General features: G+C 36.8%; 1 protein-coding gene across 4 annotated transcripts in view; it reads left to right on the plus strand.

Annotated features, from left to right (window-relative positions):
* The window catches only part of LOC127964691 (nck-associated protein 1), a 47,074-nt gene extending 28,491 nt beyond the window's left edge, over window positions 1–18,583 (plus strand). For all 4 annotated transcript variants that reach the window (XM_052564971.1, XM_052564969.1, XM_052564970.1 and 1 more), the window contains 13 exons: window positions 395–534; window positions 955–1,086; window positions 5,970–6,188; window positions 8,080–8,210; window positions 8,355–8,452; window positions 10,547–10,640; window positions 11,790–11,872; window positions 13,587–13,667; window positions 13,739–13,832; window positions 15,762–15,878; window positions 16,013–16,122; window positions 16,243–16,332; window positions 17,646–18,583. In XM_052564971.1, coding sequence (XP_052420931.1) covers window positions 395–534; window positions 955–1,086; window positions 5,970–6,188; window positions 8,080–8,210; window positions 8,355–8,452; window positions 10,547–10,640; window positions 11,790–11,872; window positions 13,587–13,667; window positions 13,739–13,832; window positions 15,762–15,878; window positions 16,013–16,122; window positions 16,243–16,332; window positions 17,646–17,759 — 1,503 coding nt within the window. In that variant the 3' untranslated portion in view covers window positions 17,760–18,583. The remainder of the gene's footprint in view (window positions 1–394; window positions 535–954; window positions 1,087–5,969; window positions 6,189–8,079; window positions 8,211–8,354; window positions 8,453–10,546; window positions 10,641–11,789; window positions 11,873–13,586; window positions 13,668–13,738; window positions 13,833–15,761; window positions 15,879–16,012; window positions 16,123–16,242; window positions 16,333–17,645) is intronic.
* Window positions 18,584–19,900: the final 1,317 nt, after the last annotated feature.

The following is a 19,900-nucleotide window of genomic DNA, read 5'->3' on the forward strand; positions in this document are numbered from 1 at the left end:
TTGATTCAACAGAGGAATTAACTCCTAAGTCATTTGTTCATGAGTCAGACTACACTGGCCAATTTTTTTGTGTGTGTGTGTGTGCAGATAATGCAACAGAAAAAATAGGTATTTATGGGTTTTATTATTTCCTGACACCCAATCTTTCATTACATCCTGTTCAGGCTGCAGGCTTACAATTCGAGCTCACAATTTCTTTTGCCATGGTTCTTTATTTTATTATGTAAATCATTCAGTTCCGGTATTTTAAGAAAAATGTAAGGGTTTTCTATTCCCTACTTTAAATGCACATATTTAAAATAACGTACTGATGAATTGTGCACAATATTGCCAGGAACTTGAATTAACTTGTTGACTTTAAAAAGGGTCTTTTTCCTGTCGCTCTTCTGCACAGCTACTGCCAAAACATTGTGCCAAAACCATCAGTCAGGCCGTGAACAAGAAGTCGAAAAAACAGACGGGGAAGAAAGGTGAACCGGAGAGAGAGAAGCCTGGTGTTGAGAGCATGAGGAAGAACAGACTCCTGGTCACCAAGTGAGGATGAAACTTGCTCGTCTTCTACATCTAGTCAAACATGTGTTACTCATTTAATTCAGTCTGGGTCATATTTTCTTTTACCTTGTACTAGTTTATGTAATTCATGGTTTTCGTCAATGAGGGCATGTCTGCGACCCAATTCGATCTTACCAGCAAAGAATCACTGTGTTAAACAAAACCCTGCTGGAGGCATTTACCGTATTATCCTCACATTCAGCAGACATTTAAACAGATCCTCCATATAATATAAAATGGATTTATCCTGAAGCCTGTCGTGGACACACATGAGCAGTAGTAACAGTTTGAGAGCAGTGTGGCCCCATAGTGGGCAGCACTAATGTTCTGGTTAAACTTTCCCTGATTGTCTGTGTAATCTGAAGGAAATTAGTTTTTAAACCTGCTATCTGTTTTTTACAGTCTGGACAAACTGCACACTGCTCTGTCAGAGCTCTGCTTCTCCATCAACTACGTCCCAAACATGATGGTCTGGGAGCACACCTTCACCCCACGCGAGTACCTGACCTCCCACCTGGAGATCCGCTTCACTAAGTAAGTAACACTACCATCCTGATAAAACTACCTAGATGGGTGAAATGACCAAAATAACATTTATTATGTTGTATAACCACCTGGTAATGCACAATTTTGGATAATCTAGATCATTAAAGTGTTAGTTCAGCAAAAAATGAAAATTATGTCAGTAATAACTCCGTTCATCTTCGGAACACAGTTTAAGATATTTTAGATTTAGTCCAAGAGCTTTCTGTCCCATCATTGAAAATGTATGTATGGTATACTGTCCATGTCCAGAAACATAAGAAAAACATCTTCAAAGTTGTCCATGTGACATCAGAGGGTCAGTTGGAATTTGTTGAAGCATTGAAAATACAGTTTGGTCCAAAAATAACAAAAATTCTCTTTGTAAATGGGCGCACCAGAAAACACGTCAACAGTCACAGCAGTCACACTCACAACAGACCCGGAATAGAAGACAATACATGTAATATATGTATGTATGTGTGTGTGTGTATATATAGGAATATATGTGAGTATGTATGCATAAAATTTTATTCATATACAAAAAAATTGTTGTAGTGATAATTTTTCCTGAATCCTGTGAGTATAAACATCCCACTAGCCTGAACTGAGTGAATTTGGCCATCACCTGCATAAATGCATCACAGCTCGTTTTATCTATTACGTTACCCACATTCCTCCCTTCCTGATGAGGTCTATCCTCAGTCGTTCCGCACTAGCATCAATCATATTGATTTGCCTCATAGGGGAGAGTTACTGTTGCGTTTTATGTCAAGGAAAATTGTCGTCCAGCTCTCCCTTATTAATTAAGCTGAGAACTCAACAGCTTAAAGAACCTCTTTGGTTTATTGTTCGATTTGTGTAATTTATTGGACTAGCGGTGAGAGTTTGGGTTAGCATGATTTTTGACACAGTTCCAGAATAGCGCTTGTCCAACTAAATAAACATCAGGCCGAGGAATAACAGGTATTTTCCACTGTTAGATTCAAAACTCTGACGTGGATGCATTGGCTGGCCCCTCTCTCCCGGGCTGTGAACCCCTCATGTGGCCATGCTTCTCAGCAGTGAGAGGCTCTGTTAGCAGATCTCCCCACCCAACCATGTGCTGTTATTACCCATTTCCATCTGACGGGGTAAATACCCCTGATTCAGGTCATTGTGGTTATGGATCTGTTTATAGTGGCCACCACCACATAAGTCCAAATTGACCGTTTACTTTCTTAACATATAGTACAGGTCTTACTGTGAATGATTCATTGAGACATGTTATTCCAAAGAAAAAAAAATTGTTTGTCTTTATAAGCCTTTATCAAAATGGCAAAACGTGCTCCCAATTTTAAAAAGGGGGTGGCTGTCAGTTTTTACATAGGGTATTTTTTCTTGTATAATGACAACAACAATATTCTACTATTTAAGGTTTAATGTTTACAGGTTTTTTATTATTGTTTAAAACTCAAAACAAAGAAAAAAATAATTACTTGAAATAAAAGTTAGTTGAAAATATAATATATAAAAAACTTTGTTTCAGCCAGCTGCCAAAACAACATTTCTCAGTTTAATACAGTTTGACTTGGTGCACTAATATATATATATATATATATATATATATATATATATATATATAATGTATATGTGTGTGTGTATATGTGTGTGTATATGTGTATATATATATATATATGTATATGTATGTATGTATATATGTATGTGTGTATATATGTATATATGTATATATATATATATATATATATATATATATATATATATACATACATACATATTTGCAGTGCAGTGAAAAGGTTTTTGCCCCTCTCCCGGGGTATTTTTTTATTTTATTTTTTTTACACATGTGTCACACTTAAAAGATTCAGATCAGACAAATACTTTTTTTATATTACACAAAGATAATGCAAGTAAATATAAAATGCAGTTTTTAAATTAAGATTTCATTTATTAAGGGGAAAAAGCTGTCCAAACCTACCTGACACTACGTGAAAAAGTAACTGCCCCCTAAATCTAATAACTGGTTGTGCCACCCATTGCAGCAACAACTGCAATCAAGTGTTTGTGATAACTGGAAATGAGTCTTTCACATCGCTGTGGATGAAGATTGGCCAGCTCTTCCTTGCAGGATTGTTTTAATTCAGCCACACTGGAGGGTTTTCGAGCATGAAAGGACTGTTTAATGTCACGCCACAGCATCTCAATCGGAGTTAAGTCCGGACTTTGACTTGGCCACTCCAAAACCTTCATCTTGTTTTTCATGACCATTCATAGGTGGACTTGCTGGTGTGTTTGCGATCACTGTCCTGCTGCATAACCCAAGTACGCTTGAGGTCACAAACTCACGGCCACACATTCTCATTCAGGATTTTCTGATAGAGTGCAGAATTTATGGTTCCATCAATTATGGCAGCGGTTCTCAATTCCAGTCCTCGTGCCCCACTGCTCTGCACATTGTGTAGGTTTTGCTTCAGAAGTTTGTTCTATTCGAACGTAAGTGCCCTGTGAAATGGACATCACAGGATATTCTGCCATGATTCCAGTTCGAAGCGAATGTATATATTCCAATCAGAGTGCATTGAAGTGTGCGAGACGTGAATTTAAATTGTATGTATTTACAGAGGTATATGATATCACAGCTGTCCGTGTGTAAAGACGCTGCTCAGCACAAATCAGTGAATGAATGTTCCGAAGTGAGGTAAACTTCCAACAGATTTCCCCTGCTCAAGGAGTTGGGAGCAATGAACAATAGGAACACAGTTCATGTACGGAGTTCACTTCTAATGAGCTGATTATCCGAAACAGGTGTGTTAACAAAGAGAAACGTGCAAAATATGCAGAGCAGTGGGGCGCAAGGACTGAAATTGAGAACCGCTGAATTATGGCAAGTCGTCCAGTTTCTGAAGCTGCAAAGCATCCCCAGACCATCACACTACCACCTCCTTGTTTGACTGTTGGTATGATGTTCTTATTATGAAATGCTGTGTTGGTTTTTATGCCACATGTAACGGGACACACACCTTCCAAAAAGTTCACATTTTGTCTCATCAAGCCACAGAATATTTGCCCAAAAGTCTTGGGGATGATCAAGATATTTTTTGACAAATGTAAGACAAGCCTTTGTGCTCTCTTTGGTCAGCAGTGGCTTTTGCCTTGGAACTCTCCCATGGATCTGGTTTTTGCCAAGTCTCTTTCTTATTGTTGAATCATGAACACTGACCTTAATTGAGGCAACTGAGGTCACAGTTCTTTGGAAGTTTTCTCGGTTCTTTTATGACCTCCTGGATGAGTCGCCGTTGCACTCTTGGAGTAAATTTGGTAGGCCGTCCACTCCTGGGAAGGTTCACCGCTGTTCCAAGTTTTTCTCCATTTGTGGAGACCTGATTGAACAGGTCTGGCAGTAATCAGGCCTGGGTGCTGCGAGTGAAATTTTACTCAGCTTTCTAAAATAATCTGGTTAATCAGTTCTTTTGTGATTTAAAAAACTGAGCAATTACCTTTTCATGTAGGGCCAGGTAGGTTTGGACAGCTTTTTCCCCTTAATAAATGAAATCATCTTTTAAAAACCTTAATTTTAATTTACTTGCATTATCTTTGTGTAATATTAACATTTGTTTGATGATCTGAATCTTGAGACAAATATGCAAAAATATACTAGTGCTGTCAAATGATTCATTGCGGTCCAAAATACGTTGTTGTTTACATAGTGTGTGTGTGTGTGTGTATATATATATATATATATATATATATATATATATACACACACACCGTATTGTCCGGACTATAAGTCGCACTTTTTTCCTGCTACTTATAGTCAGGTGCGACTTATTTATCAAAATGAAACCAAGAGAAAACATTACCGTCTACAGTCGCCAGAGGGCGCTCTATATAGTGCCAGAGATACTTCTCAGTTCTCCTGTAGTCTACACTGAAAGCATGGAGCGCCCTCTCTCAGCTGTAGACAGTAATGTTTTCTCTTGGTTCTTGGTTCTAAATAAATGCGCCTGTTTCACACATAATCCGTCTGCAGTGCGTATGCATTTCGTTTTTTTTTTTTTGATGCACCCATGTTAACGGATTCCAGCGTTCACGCTGTTGCGGTCCGTCTTGGCATTCCAGGAGCGGTGTGTCTGAAGCAGTGAAGCAATCGTTCACGTACGAAGTAGCGGACTGCAAACGCGTACTGTGTGAAAGCACAATGAGTATGAGTCCATGCTGCTTCTACACCACATACGAAACGCACACGGACTGCATACGCACGCAGATGGATTATGTGTAAAACAGGCATGCGTCTTGTCGAGGTTTCCATTGGGAAGCTTCTTAAAAGAATATATATTAAAAAAATCCCGAAAGCAAACCCGCCGGCTTCAGCTACAGCCATGTTAGCACGTCACGTTTGATGTGGTAATTTCACAGTAGGTATACACACAGGTTTAAAGACTCGTTCTCGCCCCCTACATCTGCGCAAAAATATCATGGTGAAAGTTATCATAGCTCGTGTAGTAAAGACCCAGCTCCCAACCCAACTTTTTGCGATATTTTTTTTATACACCGATAAGAGTCTCACGTTAACGCAGCATATTAACGCAGATAACGGCCCACCACTAATTTATATATTAAATATATTTATATATAATATAAATTATATGAATACAAATATATACATGTAAATATTTTCAAAACACACTGTATGTGTCTTTATATATACATAATAAATATACACATATGTAAACAATTATAATTAACAAACATTTTAATGAAACAGAAAATATAAAAAGATTCAAGATATTAATTGAAAATAATAATAGTATCATTACATGTAACAATTGTGCAGTAGGGGGCAGTTAATTTGTGTTATTCAGTCCTTGTTGATCATTTCTGTAACTGTCTCTCAGGTCCATAGTCGGGATGACCATGTACAACCAGGCCACACAGGAGATCGCCAAACCATCAGAGCTGCTTACCAGCGTGCGGGCTTACATGACAGTGCTGCAGTCCATCGAGAATTATGTGCAGATTGACATCACCAGAGTGTTCAACAATGTGCTGTTGCAGCAGACCCAACACCTCGACAGCCACGGAGAACCCACCATCACCAGCCTCTACACCAACTGGTGAGACTCTACATACCCATTCCAGAATAGCTACAGAGTGAGGAATGAATGGCTCTGTTCCAAAACCATATATACTGCCTGCATAGGCTGCTGCCTTCTAAAGCCCCTGATATACTTCAAAAGAAGTTCGTTTTCATTCTTCATTTGGGAGCAAAAGGAAGTTTGAAAAGGCTGAGCGACTGTATACTGTTTACGAACATTCCAACACCCCTGCACTGCTGCATGGCGGGTTGTAGATTAATGTAAACGTGTTGCAACGCTCGCACATATGCCCTAAACACAATAAAGAAGCAATGATGGCGTATCTAGGTGTGAGACTGGTACCAGTGGGCAGAATATTATAGACTAAAGAATAATGATTAGCAGCAGTTCAGAGTCAAGTATCATGTTTGCAATACAAAAGAACCATTCGATCAAACTGTCGATCAAACTCAAAACAAACTTCGTTTTGGCCTAATATTGTTCAGAATGACATCATATCAGTTCGTTCTTCAATTTAATTTTAAGTATATCAGGGCCTTAAGACGTCCTAATGGAAGTAGGACCTCTTAGGTAACCGATTTAGGGCACTCTACATATGAAGCAACAAAAAGCACTCCTAAAGGGGCGGTCACACTGCACTTTTCATTCCATTGAGTTCCATTCAGCATTTCGCTTCATTCCAAAGTTCAAGTTTGGTAAACTCTGACCTGCGAATTCACATCACGTGAAGACGTGTGGCCAGCAGAATATCAATGTGTCAATGTGTAACCTTTTTCTACCGAAATAAAAAAATTGAGGAAGTGCTAATTTTAGCCATATTGCAGCGTCCTATTTTATATAATACATCTTTAAAAGATAATAAAAAAAAAAGAAGCTGCATGGTTTGCGGTGTCAATTTGTTGAATCCATTGCTTCTAAATTCAGCACTGTTTGGATCCTAAGGAATGAATGGTGCTAAGCTGAAGACTAGCATAATGGGGCTGTGCACTACAGCATTTGAGTGCACGCACTGAGACGGGAGAGATACAATATCAACTCATCTAAGTTGAAGGAAGATCATAGTGCAATATTTAAAAATGGTGGCATTTTCCTTTTATCATGTTTCAACCAAAGATTAGCAGTTTTTCATCTAAATTATACTGTATAATTTTTAAATTTGAAGCAAAAAAAATAATAATAATGGTTTGACTTCAGTTTTGTAAAACTATGCATAAAAAATATCAGCATGAAACAGACACAGCAGATGAGCTGAATGAGACGCAGATTCACTCTGCTAGTGGGTGGCGCTTAAAACGTTTCCTTGGTTTCTGCTGTAAACAAAGCAGTGCTGCACTTATGAACTTTAATATGCATTATACAGAGGCAAGATGAAAAGAAAAAATACCATCTAAACTTTTCTAATGACCATAAGTTCCCCTCAGACATGGATTCATATAAATTCCTAACACTAATTGAATCGTGGTTTTCTAGCATCTCATTACATCCCTATTTGTTAATGGTTAAATTTACATTTTATTAATTAAAAAAACAGTTAAGTTCATATAACTTAATTGAATAATAATTCATAAAATTAGCATTTTCTTTTCAGACATTTTGTGTTGTCTGTTTAAATTTTTCTGATTTCTGTGTTTTACTATTTAATACAATTTACAGCAGCAAAAATGGTGGAAATTAAATGAATGCGTAAAACTTTCGCAATTTAATTAGTTTTTCAAACATAATTTGAAATTTAAATAACAATTTCATGTTTTTGGCAAACTAAGCGCTACATAACAGGTTCACACGAGTTAAATTAAAACATGGATGAAAAATTGTGTGATATTTTGTAATAGTCTTTAAAAATAATAGCTGAATAAAGAGGTCCCTTTGTCTTATAATAAAATTTGGTTTAATGTTTATCTGTGCGCAGGTATCTGGAGACTCTGCTGCGGCAGGTTAGCAACGGTCACATCGCTTACTTTCCTGCCATGAAGGCCTTCGTCAACTTGCCCACAGAGAACGAGCTCACCTTTAATGCAGAGGAGTATTCTGACATATCTGGTGAGGAGAAAAAGCACTTCACAAAGACACTGTGAATAAAGGGTTTCCTTGTTTAGAAACATTACACAATCCTCAGCTGGACGTGATTATATCCACACTCAAACTGTCATAGCACGTCTAAAAGCCCTTGTCTTTTTCTCACAGAAATGCGTTCCCTGTCTGAGCTGCTGGGTCCGTACGGGATGAAGTTCCTCAGTGAGAGCCTCATGTGGCACATCTCCTCCCAGGTGGCTGAACTCAAGGTGAGCAATAAGGGACTCTGAGGTGAAAGGTCACATCATTTGGCTTCACTCAGTTTTGACTTCTTTGCCTTCCTCTGAGAGAGTTTCGGAAGCACAGTTCTCTGTTGGAGACTGCCTGAGAGCATTTAGAGCCTCTTTTTAGTCTTCCTGTTAAACACTGATTCCCACAGTTACTTAGGGTGTTTTCACACTTGGTTTGCTTGCCTGGTTTGAACCCGAGTTTGATTACTCCCCTCTCCCCCTGGCCCCACTGGACTGTGTTCATATTATTTTATTTGGGTCCGAACCACGGTTCGTTTGTGTCATCAAGCCAGCGGCTATTTACCCCGTTGCTTAGTAATGACAGCGCAGGAGAAAATGCATAGTTGCTCTCTTTATTTTTATATATTTATGTTTTTGAAGCAGTGGTTATGTTTCCAAAGCTTCAATACATAACGGTACTCATATTTTTTTTACGAATGTACTACATATGCTTTTTAAGAATGCTGAAGGGGAACAGAAATGAGACGTACAGCTTTCTGCTTGCAGCACATCATTCACGTTTGTCAGGAAAGTGAGTGAAAAACAAACAATATTTTATCAAGTAATACATCATTAATAGCAGTTCACTTCTGCGATTGTGTTGATTGCGTTTACTTCAGCAGCAAACCGTACCGGAGTTCACATGAACCGTACGGCAGACTCTGGTACGATTCGCACCTGAGCTTGAAAGACAAACCGACCTATGACGTCAATCGAACCAAAAGTGCTAGTGTAAAAGATTTTTTATTTTATTTTATTATTATTTATTAACTATTTATTTAGGTAGTTATTATGTTTTTATTTATTTATTTAGTATATTTGTATTTAATTATTTATTTGATAACATCAGTCTGGCTTTTTTTAATAACTTGCTTGCTGATTTATTTCATTATTATTATTATTACTATTATTATTATTTTTTTTTTCTAAAATCTTTAGTTATTTTAAGAAAAACTGAAATTCATATATATATATATATATATATATATATATATATATATGGTATAGTTTGTTGAAGCACATGACTTTAAAACGTGGCTGACAATAGTATATTTGTAAAACATGATTTAATTATCCAAATATTTAAAAACACAAGAGGTTGTGCAAAACCTTTCGAATGATTGGATTTGTTCCAATTGTGTGGACATATGAAGAGCTTTCTTTGGATTACTTTGGATTCCATGTGGGCCTGTTTTCCAGGAACAGAGTTTAGGTAGCGCTTCCCCTCACTCAGTTACTGTCAGCAATGATGAATTAACAGGAACTGTGATCAAACCTGAACCAAATGCTAGTTTGATTACATTGAAGGTAAAGGCTTCCCCATGAGGTTTGAATGGTGTATTGTTTGCAATCCCTGACACAATGATTAAGGAATGGACTGCTTTTTTCTTGTGCGGTCATTTTTTATTAATTTTTTTCATTCATTAATGGCAGCAGGTTTGCAAATGTAATTGAAACTCTCTGTATTATGAAAGTTTCTTGAGCAACAACCACCCCCAAGTGTGTGAACACAGACTTGGCACATGTCAGTGATGTTCTAACATGCAAACCTCTCTCCTTCAGCTGAAAGTAATTTGGAGAAAAAGAAACATGTTTCCTATCTGACCCACAATCAGCTGTGGAGTGAAATGGTTTATTTAGCATTTCTATTCTGCGCCATGTTCACCAAAGGACTTAACACGGGAACAAGTTTTTTTTCTTAAAGCTCAAATTACGCAAATCATTTGTTGACATGCAAACTCGTTCTCTTGCTTTTTTTCACAGTACCCGTCTCAGGCGATTTCATGCCTTTAATCGCTACTGTTCAAGATTGTTCTGTTTAGGTGTTAAAAGTAATTTTTCTGGGTTCAAAATTAAGTTAAATTGACAGCATTTGTTTCGATTTTAAAATGAATTTTTTTTTCTGGTAATCAACATTGTAATCAACATTAAATGCTGTTATTAGAATTGTATTCCCTTTGAAGGTGCATGTAGCTTATGATATCCTCCTCTGGAAAAATGTACAGACAGCTTCAGATCAGTTTGCATAATTTTTCTACTTTTTCATCTTGATGTGTTTTAATGCCCTTACAGAAACTTGTGGTGGACAATGTGGAAGTTCTGACCCAGATGAGGACCAGCTTCGACAAGCCGGATCATATGGCAGCACTCTTTAAGCGGCTTTCATGTGCGTATCAGTTGTTCGACTTTTAATTCTATATATAATACCGAAATGATAAGTTGGGGTCAGTAAAATTTGTAAAAACAAAACATTATTCTACAAGGACACAATAAATTGATAAAAATATAGTAAATTGACAGTAAAATAGATTTATTATATTGCAAAACAAAGTGCATCTTGGAAAAGAAATGATCAGTTTCCATAAAAATGTTAAGCAGCATAACTGTTGCAATATTAATGATAATAAGCAATGTTTATTTTGAGCAACAAACCAGCATATTAAAATGGTTTGGAGACTGGAGTAATGATGCCAAAAATGCAGCTTTACCAACAAAGAAATTACATTATAAAATATATTAAAATAGAATTGGTTATTTTAAAAAATATTTAACAATATTACTGTATTTTTTTAAAACAAATAAATGTGGCATGGGTGAGCATAAGAGACTTCTTTCAAAAAACGGTAGTTTATATTTGCATATGATTATTATATTAATCTGCTTATATGCTTTAAACACTTCTTATGAGTTCTTCTGATATTAAATTAATCTAATATTAAATGTAGTAGTATATCAAATACGTTTCATGTTTTTTTTTCTCCCTGCTGATCTTCGATCTAGTTGAGATCAGTCTGCCCATGAACAGCATGTAAAAATAAAAGAAACTGCATTTGTTCTCTTTGTATGTCTTCTTATCAAAGTGGCTCACATATTGACATAATTTTAGTAATGCAGAAAGCTATATTAATATTGTGTGACAAGGTCAGAAATGACCAATAAACTCCAAAAATATCAAAATGGCAATTTAGCTGTTGTAAATATTGAAAGTTCCCAGTCATGTCCATGTACCACAGGTTGAGAAGCCCTGTATTAGACAGTAGCTGTTTGGAATGTCATGGTATGAGCTGTAATAACACCCACCGCCCCCCTTCACTGCAGACAGGCCCTTTAACACAGAGCTGTTTGAGCTATTTGTTATGGCTTGTCCTCATACAGACAGATTACTGAGCTCAAATGTTAGCAGGAGTTTAAAAATCCCGTCTGAGGAATGTGGCCCATATACACTCCACCTGCAGACCTATTTTTAGTGGTTCTGAAGGAAGAAAATGGCCTATTTTTGCAAGTTATTAATATGACTTGTCTTCTATTTCTATAGCGGTTGACAGCGTGCTGAAACGGATGACCATCATCGGCGTGATTTTATCTTTCCGTTCTCTGGCTCAGGAAGCTCTCAGAGATGTGAGTTGTTATCCAGACGTCTGTCTTTTTTTTTCTTTCATAACACATTAACGCACAGCTTAAAGGGTTAGTTCACCCAAAAAATGAAAATTGTCCTCCGTTTTAGTCACCCTCGAGGCATCCTAGGTGTATATGACTTCCTTGTTTCAGACGAATCATATCAGAGTTATATTAAAAATTGTCCTGGCTATTCCAAGCTCAAACATTGCTGTCAGTGGGTGTTTCTGTTCAACGGTCCACAAGTCGGCAAATAAATTACGTGCATCCTCCAGGGGGTGAACATAGGCATCCTGTAGCGAATCCATGCATTTTCATTTGAACAATATCCATATTTTAAATGTAATAAACTTTTTTCTCTCTCTCCTGGTATCTGTCATGCAAAAGGCATTCTAGCGGTTGACGTAGGATGTATGAGCAGCACGCGCCTCTGAGGAATACTAGTCTCACGATTTTGTTAAAAGTAGCAAAGGAAGCTAAATTTCCTTACTTTAGCAAAGGAAAACCAGTCTCCTCTTAGTTTATATTGAAATCCTTTGACATTTTTCCACTGTTTAGTTTAGTTTTCCACTGTCCGCATTCGTCACTAATTATGCAACACCGACATCTTACGTTATCCACTGGAACGCCTTCCGCATATGACAAATAGTGGAAGTGATAGAAAATTGTTTATTATGTTTGAAATATGGATATTTTTCTTATGAAAACATGGATTCGCTACAGGATGCCTTTATTCACCCCCCGGAGAAATATGTGGCACATTTTGTTATGGATGCATGCGCTTTATTTGACGTCTTGTGGACTGTTCAACAGAAACACCTGCTTACTGCAATGATAGAGCTTGAAATAGCCAGGACAATTTTTACAATAACTCTGACTGGATTCGTCTGAAAGAAGAATGTCGTATATACCTAGGATGCCTAAAGGGTGAGTAAAACAGTCTAATTTTAATTTTTGAATCAACTATCCCTTTAACATAAGGATGTTGTACATCTCCTAGCTGAGATTTTGCTCATTCAATCCTAAATTAGCTTTTTTACTGTTTCCATGAATTTTTTTTTTTTTTTTTTGGTACTATTTGTACTGCCAAGCTTCAAAAAGAAAAGGCAAGTTGTCCATATGACTTGTGCACTATATTCCATATCTTCTGAAGTCATGCAATGTCTTTGTGCAATGAAAAAAGCTTCTGCAGCTGTCAAATCTCTTTGCATTCTCATGTATTTAAATCAGTGTTGCATTAACTAAAACCAAACATTTTAAAAATCTTTTTTTTTTTAATGTAAAATATTGTAATATTAGATGTAATTTTAGAAAAATGTTAATGAAAAACTTAAGTGTGAAATACACGTAAGTGTGAAAGAGAGCTACAGTAAGAGATTCTCAGTAAACGATCATTGAAATTTACTGACAAACTACATTCTAAGACTTTGAATGTTGTGCATAAGTCATATAGATTTTTTTTTTTTTTTTTTTTTTTTTTTTTGGTTTTCAAAGCTTGTTGGTGTAAATCACTGTCCCATTGTATTGTAAGGAACATAGCAGATCAGACACTCTTCAGATTTTTGTGTTTGAAGGAAGAAATAAAATAATACAGCTTTGGAATGAAGTGAGGCTGAGTAAATGACCAAAAAAAATAAAGAAATCTGTTAACTGCTCCTTTGTTCGAAGACGTAGTTGCCCAGATGAGCTCTAATCACAGATGTGCCCTTTACTCCAGGTGCTGTCCTGCCACATTCCCTTCCTGGTGAGCTCCGTGGAAGACTTCAAAGACCACATTCCTCGTGAAACTGACATGAAGGTAGGTGACATTCAGACTTGCCGTCAGCAGTAACGATGGGCCGCCGGACCTGAAATTCTGCCTTTTCTCAGGTCGCCATGAACGTGTACGAGCTGTCTTCAGCGGCAGGCCTGCCCTGCGAGATCGACCCTGCTCTGGTAGTGGCTTTGTCCTCCCAGAAGTCTGGTAGGTTATTTCAGACCATTCAAGATGGTAATGCACATCAGTCCATTTCTAACCCAGATGTCACTTTTTGGCATCAAAATATAAACTGGCTCAGTTTTTTTTCCCAGGCAGAGGAAAATCAAACTGCGTAACTGGAAGTTCTTTGGTTTTGGCCTCTTAAGAAAGTGCAGATTTAGCCGATGTGCCGATACGCATCGGGTGGTTTTGTTCTAGATTTGTTAGAACACCGAGAGTCCACGTTCGGAATACAGCTTTCATCAGCATTTTCTACAAAATGGGTAGTTAACAAAGTGTGACGTCGGTTTGCACATACTTGAAAGAAAAGTTGAACAGGAATTCTTTTTCCAAAGTGCACAAATCTAAAGTCCATTTCATGCCAAATGATTTACCAGAAATCCCTGTATTAAGACCTTGGATGAAAGTTAGCTGGCTGTAAAAAAGGTTTGGTTTGTGTTAAGTGCTATCACATGGTTTAGATCGGGTCAAGTACTGCAGCGTTAGGATGCTCGCTTGCACTGTGATTACTGTGTAACCTCACACTATAATACACACTCAGAAACATACATTACATCCACACCCATGTTCACTTTGGTCACAGTATCAGTTTACCATGTCTCCTTATTTCTGTGGTGTAAGATTTCACATGAAAGCTATCTTAACCACAACCTCAAGAGTTAAAAATAATTACAAAAAAAGATTTCTGTGCATAGGAGATCTGTCTCATGAGTGTCATTTTCAGTGTTGAAGAGTGGCACTTCTAAACTAAAATGTCACTTTAAAAAAAAAAAATGTAAACATCACCACTTTGCCCGTAATTACTATTTTCTTTTAACAGTGTAATGTGACAAAATAATGCTACATGATATATAAATTCTGCAACCTTTTTGTTTTACTTATTTAATTATTTATTTATTTTGGTCACACTGAATTACAATTCAGCTTTACAGACATGCAAACTGAGGGGATAATCAAACACACTTCATTTTAATGAATTAGTTCATTTGGACAGGTTGTTTCAGTTAACTGAATAATAATGAAAAAAAAAGATTTACTAAGTCTATGCAAGGCATTTTTGTTATACTTGGTTATATAAATGTTGTTTATGTAATTTATAAATTATGGAGTTCTGTTCTTGAAGCATTTTAACTGTTGTTATTTTTTAAACTTAATATTAAAAATGTCTTTTACTATTCAAATGTGTGGATTATTACTATATTATACTATATTAATTGAAATATATTATCGCAATAATATTTTGAAGTATTTTTGTTTCCACCAAAAAAAAAAAAAAAAAAAGTAATAAATGGTAGCATATGTAAAATTGCACTATTCTTAACCTCTTATAAACGTTTTGTAACCAATGATTGTGCAATGATGTGCATCCTTGTAGTTTGTGAGGCCGGTTTCAAAGTAGCTTCTCTAGCCCAGCTGTTTTGAGATGCATTTGTCCAGTATTGCTTATCAAACCCCCATCAGGCATTAGAGCCCAATCGAGGAATCAGCTTCCTGAGAAGAGCCTTGTGCACTTAAACATACCTCATTCCACACAGCAGTTCTCCAGAACTGAGCACCGCTCTCCGGTGAACAGCTTTCATTTTCTCAGGGCAGCCCAGACCCTCCAGGGCCTCTTGGCCAGCGCCGATGTTTTTGTTCTATTCCCCTGATGGTTAAATCCAAACGTCCTCTGTTTACTATCTAAATAGCCAATCGACTCAAACCAGACTTAATTGAATCTCTCCCAAATGCTGTTGCGCTGATAACATAAATAAGAGTTCGTTTTTGGACATTACTGCCATTTTTCTTGGCTCTTTGCGCAGATTTTCGGACACTGTCCAGAGGGAGAAATGCAATCTCACAATGGAAGCACATCATAATTTCTCGGAGTTACCTAAAGGAACATTCATGAAGTCAATTCTCTGTTTGTAACAGAAAATATTAGCCCGGAGGAGGAGTACAAGATCGCCTGCCTGTTGATGGTCTTCGTGGCTGTTTCCATGCCCACCCTGGCCAGCAATGTGATGTCACAGTACAGTCCCGCAATAGAAGGTACCAATTTTTACATTTCAGACTCGCGCTGAACCACTGCGGATGGAATCAGATTACATCTGTGCTGTTTGAACTGCGTTTTAACACGCGTGGCATTTATCATGTGTGTGTTAACTCTCTATGAAACTTTTAAGGTCACTGCAACAACATTCACTGTCTGGCTAAAGCGATAAACCAGATTGCCGCTGCTCTGTTCACTATCCACAAGGGCAGCATAGAGGATCGCCTCAAAGAGTTCCTCGCCGTAAGTAAAAGTATTAGCTGTAATTGTTCTAAACTCCACAACACGCCATTTATGTCAACATGTCAACAATAAACGCTCCATTTCTGCAGCTTAATAAAACTCTGTAATCGTCTCCCACAGCTCGCCTCCTCCAGCCTGCTGAAGATTGGGCAGGAGACGGATAAAACCACTACACGGAACAGGGAGTCTGTTTACCTGCTCCTGGACATGGTGAGTGAATCCACACCTCACAGCAATTCAGAATGCTGTGCATTCATTTTCTCTGTAGACAGAACTTTTTAAGACAGACTTGTATGTTATGAGATTTTTCATTATATATGACTTACTGTATATACTTCTGAGAAAGTAACCGGTTTCAGATTTAAAAAAAAAAAAAAAAAAATGGCAGTTAAACTTATTTTTAATTACAGTGTCACAAAGTCTCTTAAAGAGAACTGATGTGATAAAGAAATGATAATGATGATGAGATGTTGCATACATCTGTTTCCCATACATGTTGAGATGACATGTTCAGTGTCACGTGAGCCTTCAGAAATCATTAAAATATTTAGATTTGTTTTTATCAGTGTTGATACTGCTGCATAATTTTTTTTGGAACCTGTGATAATTTTTTCTTTAATTCTCTGATGAATATAAAGTAAAGAAAGAACAGGTATTTATGCAAAATAGAAATCTTAACACATCTTTGCTGAAAAGAAAGTATTTATTTAAAAAAAAGAAAATTACTGAACCCAAACTTTTAAATAGTAGTGTATATTGTAACACAAATTATGTTTTTAATAAACACTGTTCTTTTTAACTTTTTATTTATCAAAGTGTCCTGAAAAAGTATAAGAGGTCCCAAAAAATATAAAGTAACATTGTTTATAAATCAGCATATTAGACTATAATATATAAAACTTCTTTTAAAAAACTGGAAAAACCTTACCGATCCCAAACTATAATATATAATGTTTTGCAGGAAACAAATTATTTAACAGGAACTAAACTAACTAAAGTACAGTCAGTCATAACTTCACAATGCTTTATGGTATAAATAGTCAATTTCCCCATTAATTAGAATTGTCTGTCTTTTTATTGCTTTGAACCAACTGCAATAATAATGTGATTGTTCTCAGAATGGAATGGTTTGGTTCAATGCTTAGAATCGAGAATGTTTTGAGCTCCCTATGGAGAAAATGAATGGGCAAAATACTTAAAAGAACCAAACCAACTGCTTTGGGGCACGTTATTTCTCAATATTTCCATCTATTTTTGTCCATAATCGTGTAATGACTGGGAAATGTGCTAAGGACTGTTTCTGTTGTTTGTGTTTGAGAGTCACGCAGCTCTTTTGATCTGCAAGGCTTGCGGGGGATTTGTCCCTGGGATTTTTCACTCTTTGAAGCGCAATCTGCAGGATGCGTTGAATTAAAGTGTCATGGAAAGCGAGAAGGGGGTTTTTATCAGAAAGCGCCCACGAACTTCCCGATCCCATCACCCTGTCATCTGTTCTGACTCTGAACGTGATTGTTTTGGTCTAGATCGTTCAAGAATCCCCATTCCTCACCATGGACCTCTTGGAATCCTGCTTCCCGTATGTCCTGCTCCGGAATGCCTACCACGCCGTGTACAAGCAGTCTGTGTCTTCCGCGTAAGAGTTCCCGTGCGTAGAGCACTGGAGGGGCGGATACTTCAGCCCTCATTCCATATTCCTCTGTAGGATTCTCCAATGTTATAGTCTTACCAGTTCAAGACTTTTAATGGGATCAAAACTTTTATGACACTGAATAAAGAGGGGGTGGGGGGGGATGATTTGTTTATTGAACACTTAAAATAATCAAGTTTGATCCCTGGGACTAGTGACACTAAGTATCATTTTGACCTTTTTTTTTGGTTTGTGTTTTAATTTGCAATGGTTAGACATGGAAACAAACACATTGAATAGTTAATTGTGTGTGTGATGGGACGTGGGGGGAGGGCAGGGGTGAATTATTAAAAACTCTACATCGTGCTAAATGCTTGTTACGATAACAGATGCCTCTATGAAACAGTGATTCTTTTTTTGATGTTCTAGATCTAATCTGTGTTGGGTTGCTGTGTGCTTTTTTTCTCTCTCTTTCTCTCTCTCCCTGTGAATTTACTTTTATTTCCACTACACTTTGTGTTCCTTTGACATACTTGCCAAATTAATAGATATAACAGCATCTCATTTGGATTGAAATGGCAGAATTGTGCATAACTACATGTTATTAAAGCAACCTAGTGTTGTTTGTACAAAGCATAGTATAATTTTTTAACTAACTTTCATTGACACTCCATTGTACCTGTCTGTGAGCTACAATAAACATTCTTACGTATTTATTGAATGTTTACCAGTTGTTTTCTCCCCTCCTCTCCCTTAAGCGGTTTTATATGTTCGGGATTTTTTGGAAATGACAATGTATCTTCCATAACATGAATAAACATCAGGTCAAATGCAGTTTGACTGGTCCACTTTAATGCTGTTTAGTGATGCAAAGTAGTTCTGATAGTCAAGAGAAATCTGGAAATAACTGTTAATTGTCTTTGTGAGTCGATTAATTTCAATAATTCAGTCAAACCAATACACATTTGTCTAAAGTATTTATTTTTTTATTAAAAGTCCTCATCTAGAGGTCACCTGCAGCTTCATGGAAAATTCATTTGTCAAGAAGTGTGGGAACCCTTTAACGGGTTGCATGTGTGATTTTGACACTATTATGTGGGAATATGAAAAATGGCTTCTATATACAGCATTTTTATTATTCTGTTTTTAGTCCAAGCTGACAGGAACATTGCTGAACTTCTTTGATGGGAGGCTGCTCGTCTAAATCTTCTCACATGAACTGAGCCAAAGGGCACACAGTGCAGATGTTTTTAAAAGACTAGATTTACTTCTATGGACTTGTTTGTACATTTTTGTTTCCACTGTTTTAACTTCACATTTGAGTTGTACCTGACCCTTTTAGGTATAGTTAAAGCCTAATTTTTTGTTGCTGCTGAAACAAAAACATTTCTCCACGTGTAACTGTATAATTGAGCCCATGCAAACGATTTGCTACATAGCTGTTTTAGATTCATGTCTCTGGCTCTCTCGGCATATTGATATTTTGTGGTTTATTGCTGCATTATTTCAGTGATTATATCCTCTGGTGGAAGGATATCACTTCATTAATTTGCCTAATAGAGCTGTTTATGGTCCTAAACCCCAGAAAAGAATTAGCATTTGACTCTGGAGTTCCCTTAGAAATTTCTAATGGGTTTTAGTCTAGCAGTTGTTCGAGTTATGAGTAAATTAATAAAGTGTGTAGTTAATATTTCTTGAGGAGACTTAAAGTGCATAGTCATTTCTTCAAATGCCGCGAAACGTAAGACGCTAACTATTTTAAGACTACAAACCGATGTCTGATTCGTCAAGAACATAACCTGACATTCTTATGGTAGTTGTAGTCTTTAATTTACAATCTCAAAACAAACTTGACAGAAGTCTCGACCATAAAAAGTCTCCAGCATCGATTCTTTACCAATGATTTACGAATTAAAAAAAAAAAAAAAGTTACAGTGACAGTAGTTTATCACTTTGTGTCAGAAGTACGCATCAGTGATGCTAAATCCAACTAATGTGTTTATTTAATATCAAATGAGAAAACAGGCTACTTTTTCATCCGAGGCTGCTTTATTTATTTGTAATCACAAAAAAATGCATAAAACAACTCCACATACACGTAAAACGCAATAGTAAACATTGATAAACCTATATTCTTGCGTCAGCTTCTTT

Source organism: Carassius gibelio, chromosome B9 (assembly GCF_023724105.1).
Source record: "Carassius gibelio isolate Cgi1373 ecotype wild population from Czech Republic chromosome B9, carGib1.2-hapl.c, whole genome shotgun sequence".
Taxonomy (NCBI): Eukaryota; Metazoa; Chordata; class Actinopteri; order Cypriniformes; family Cyprinidae; genus Carassius; species Carassius gibelio.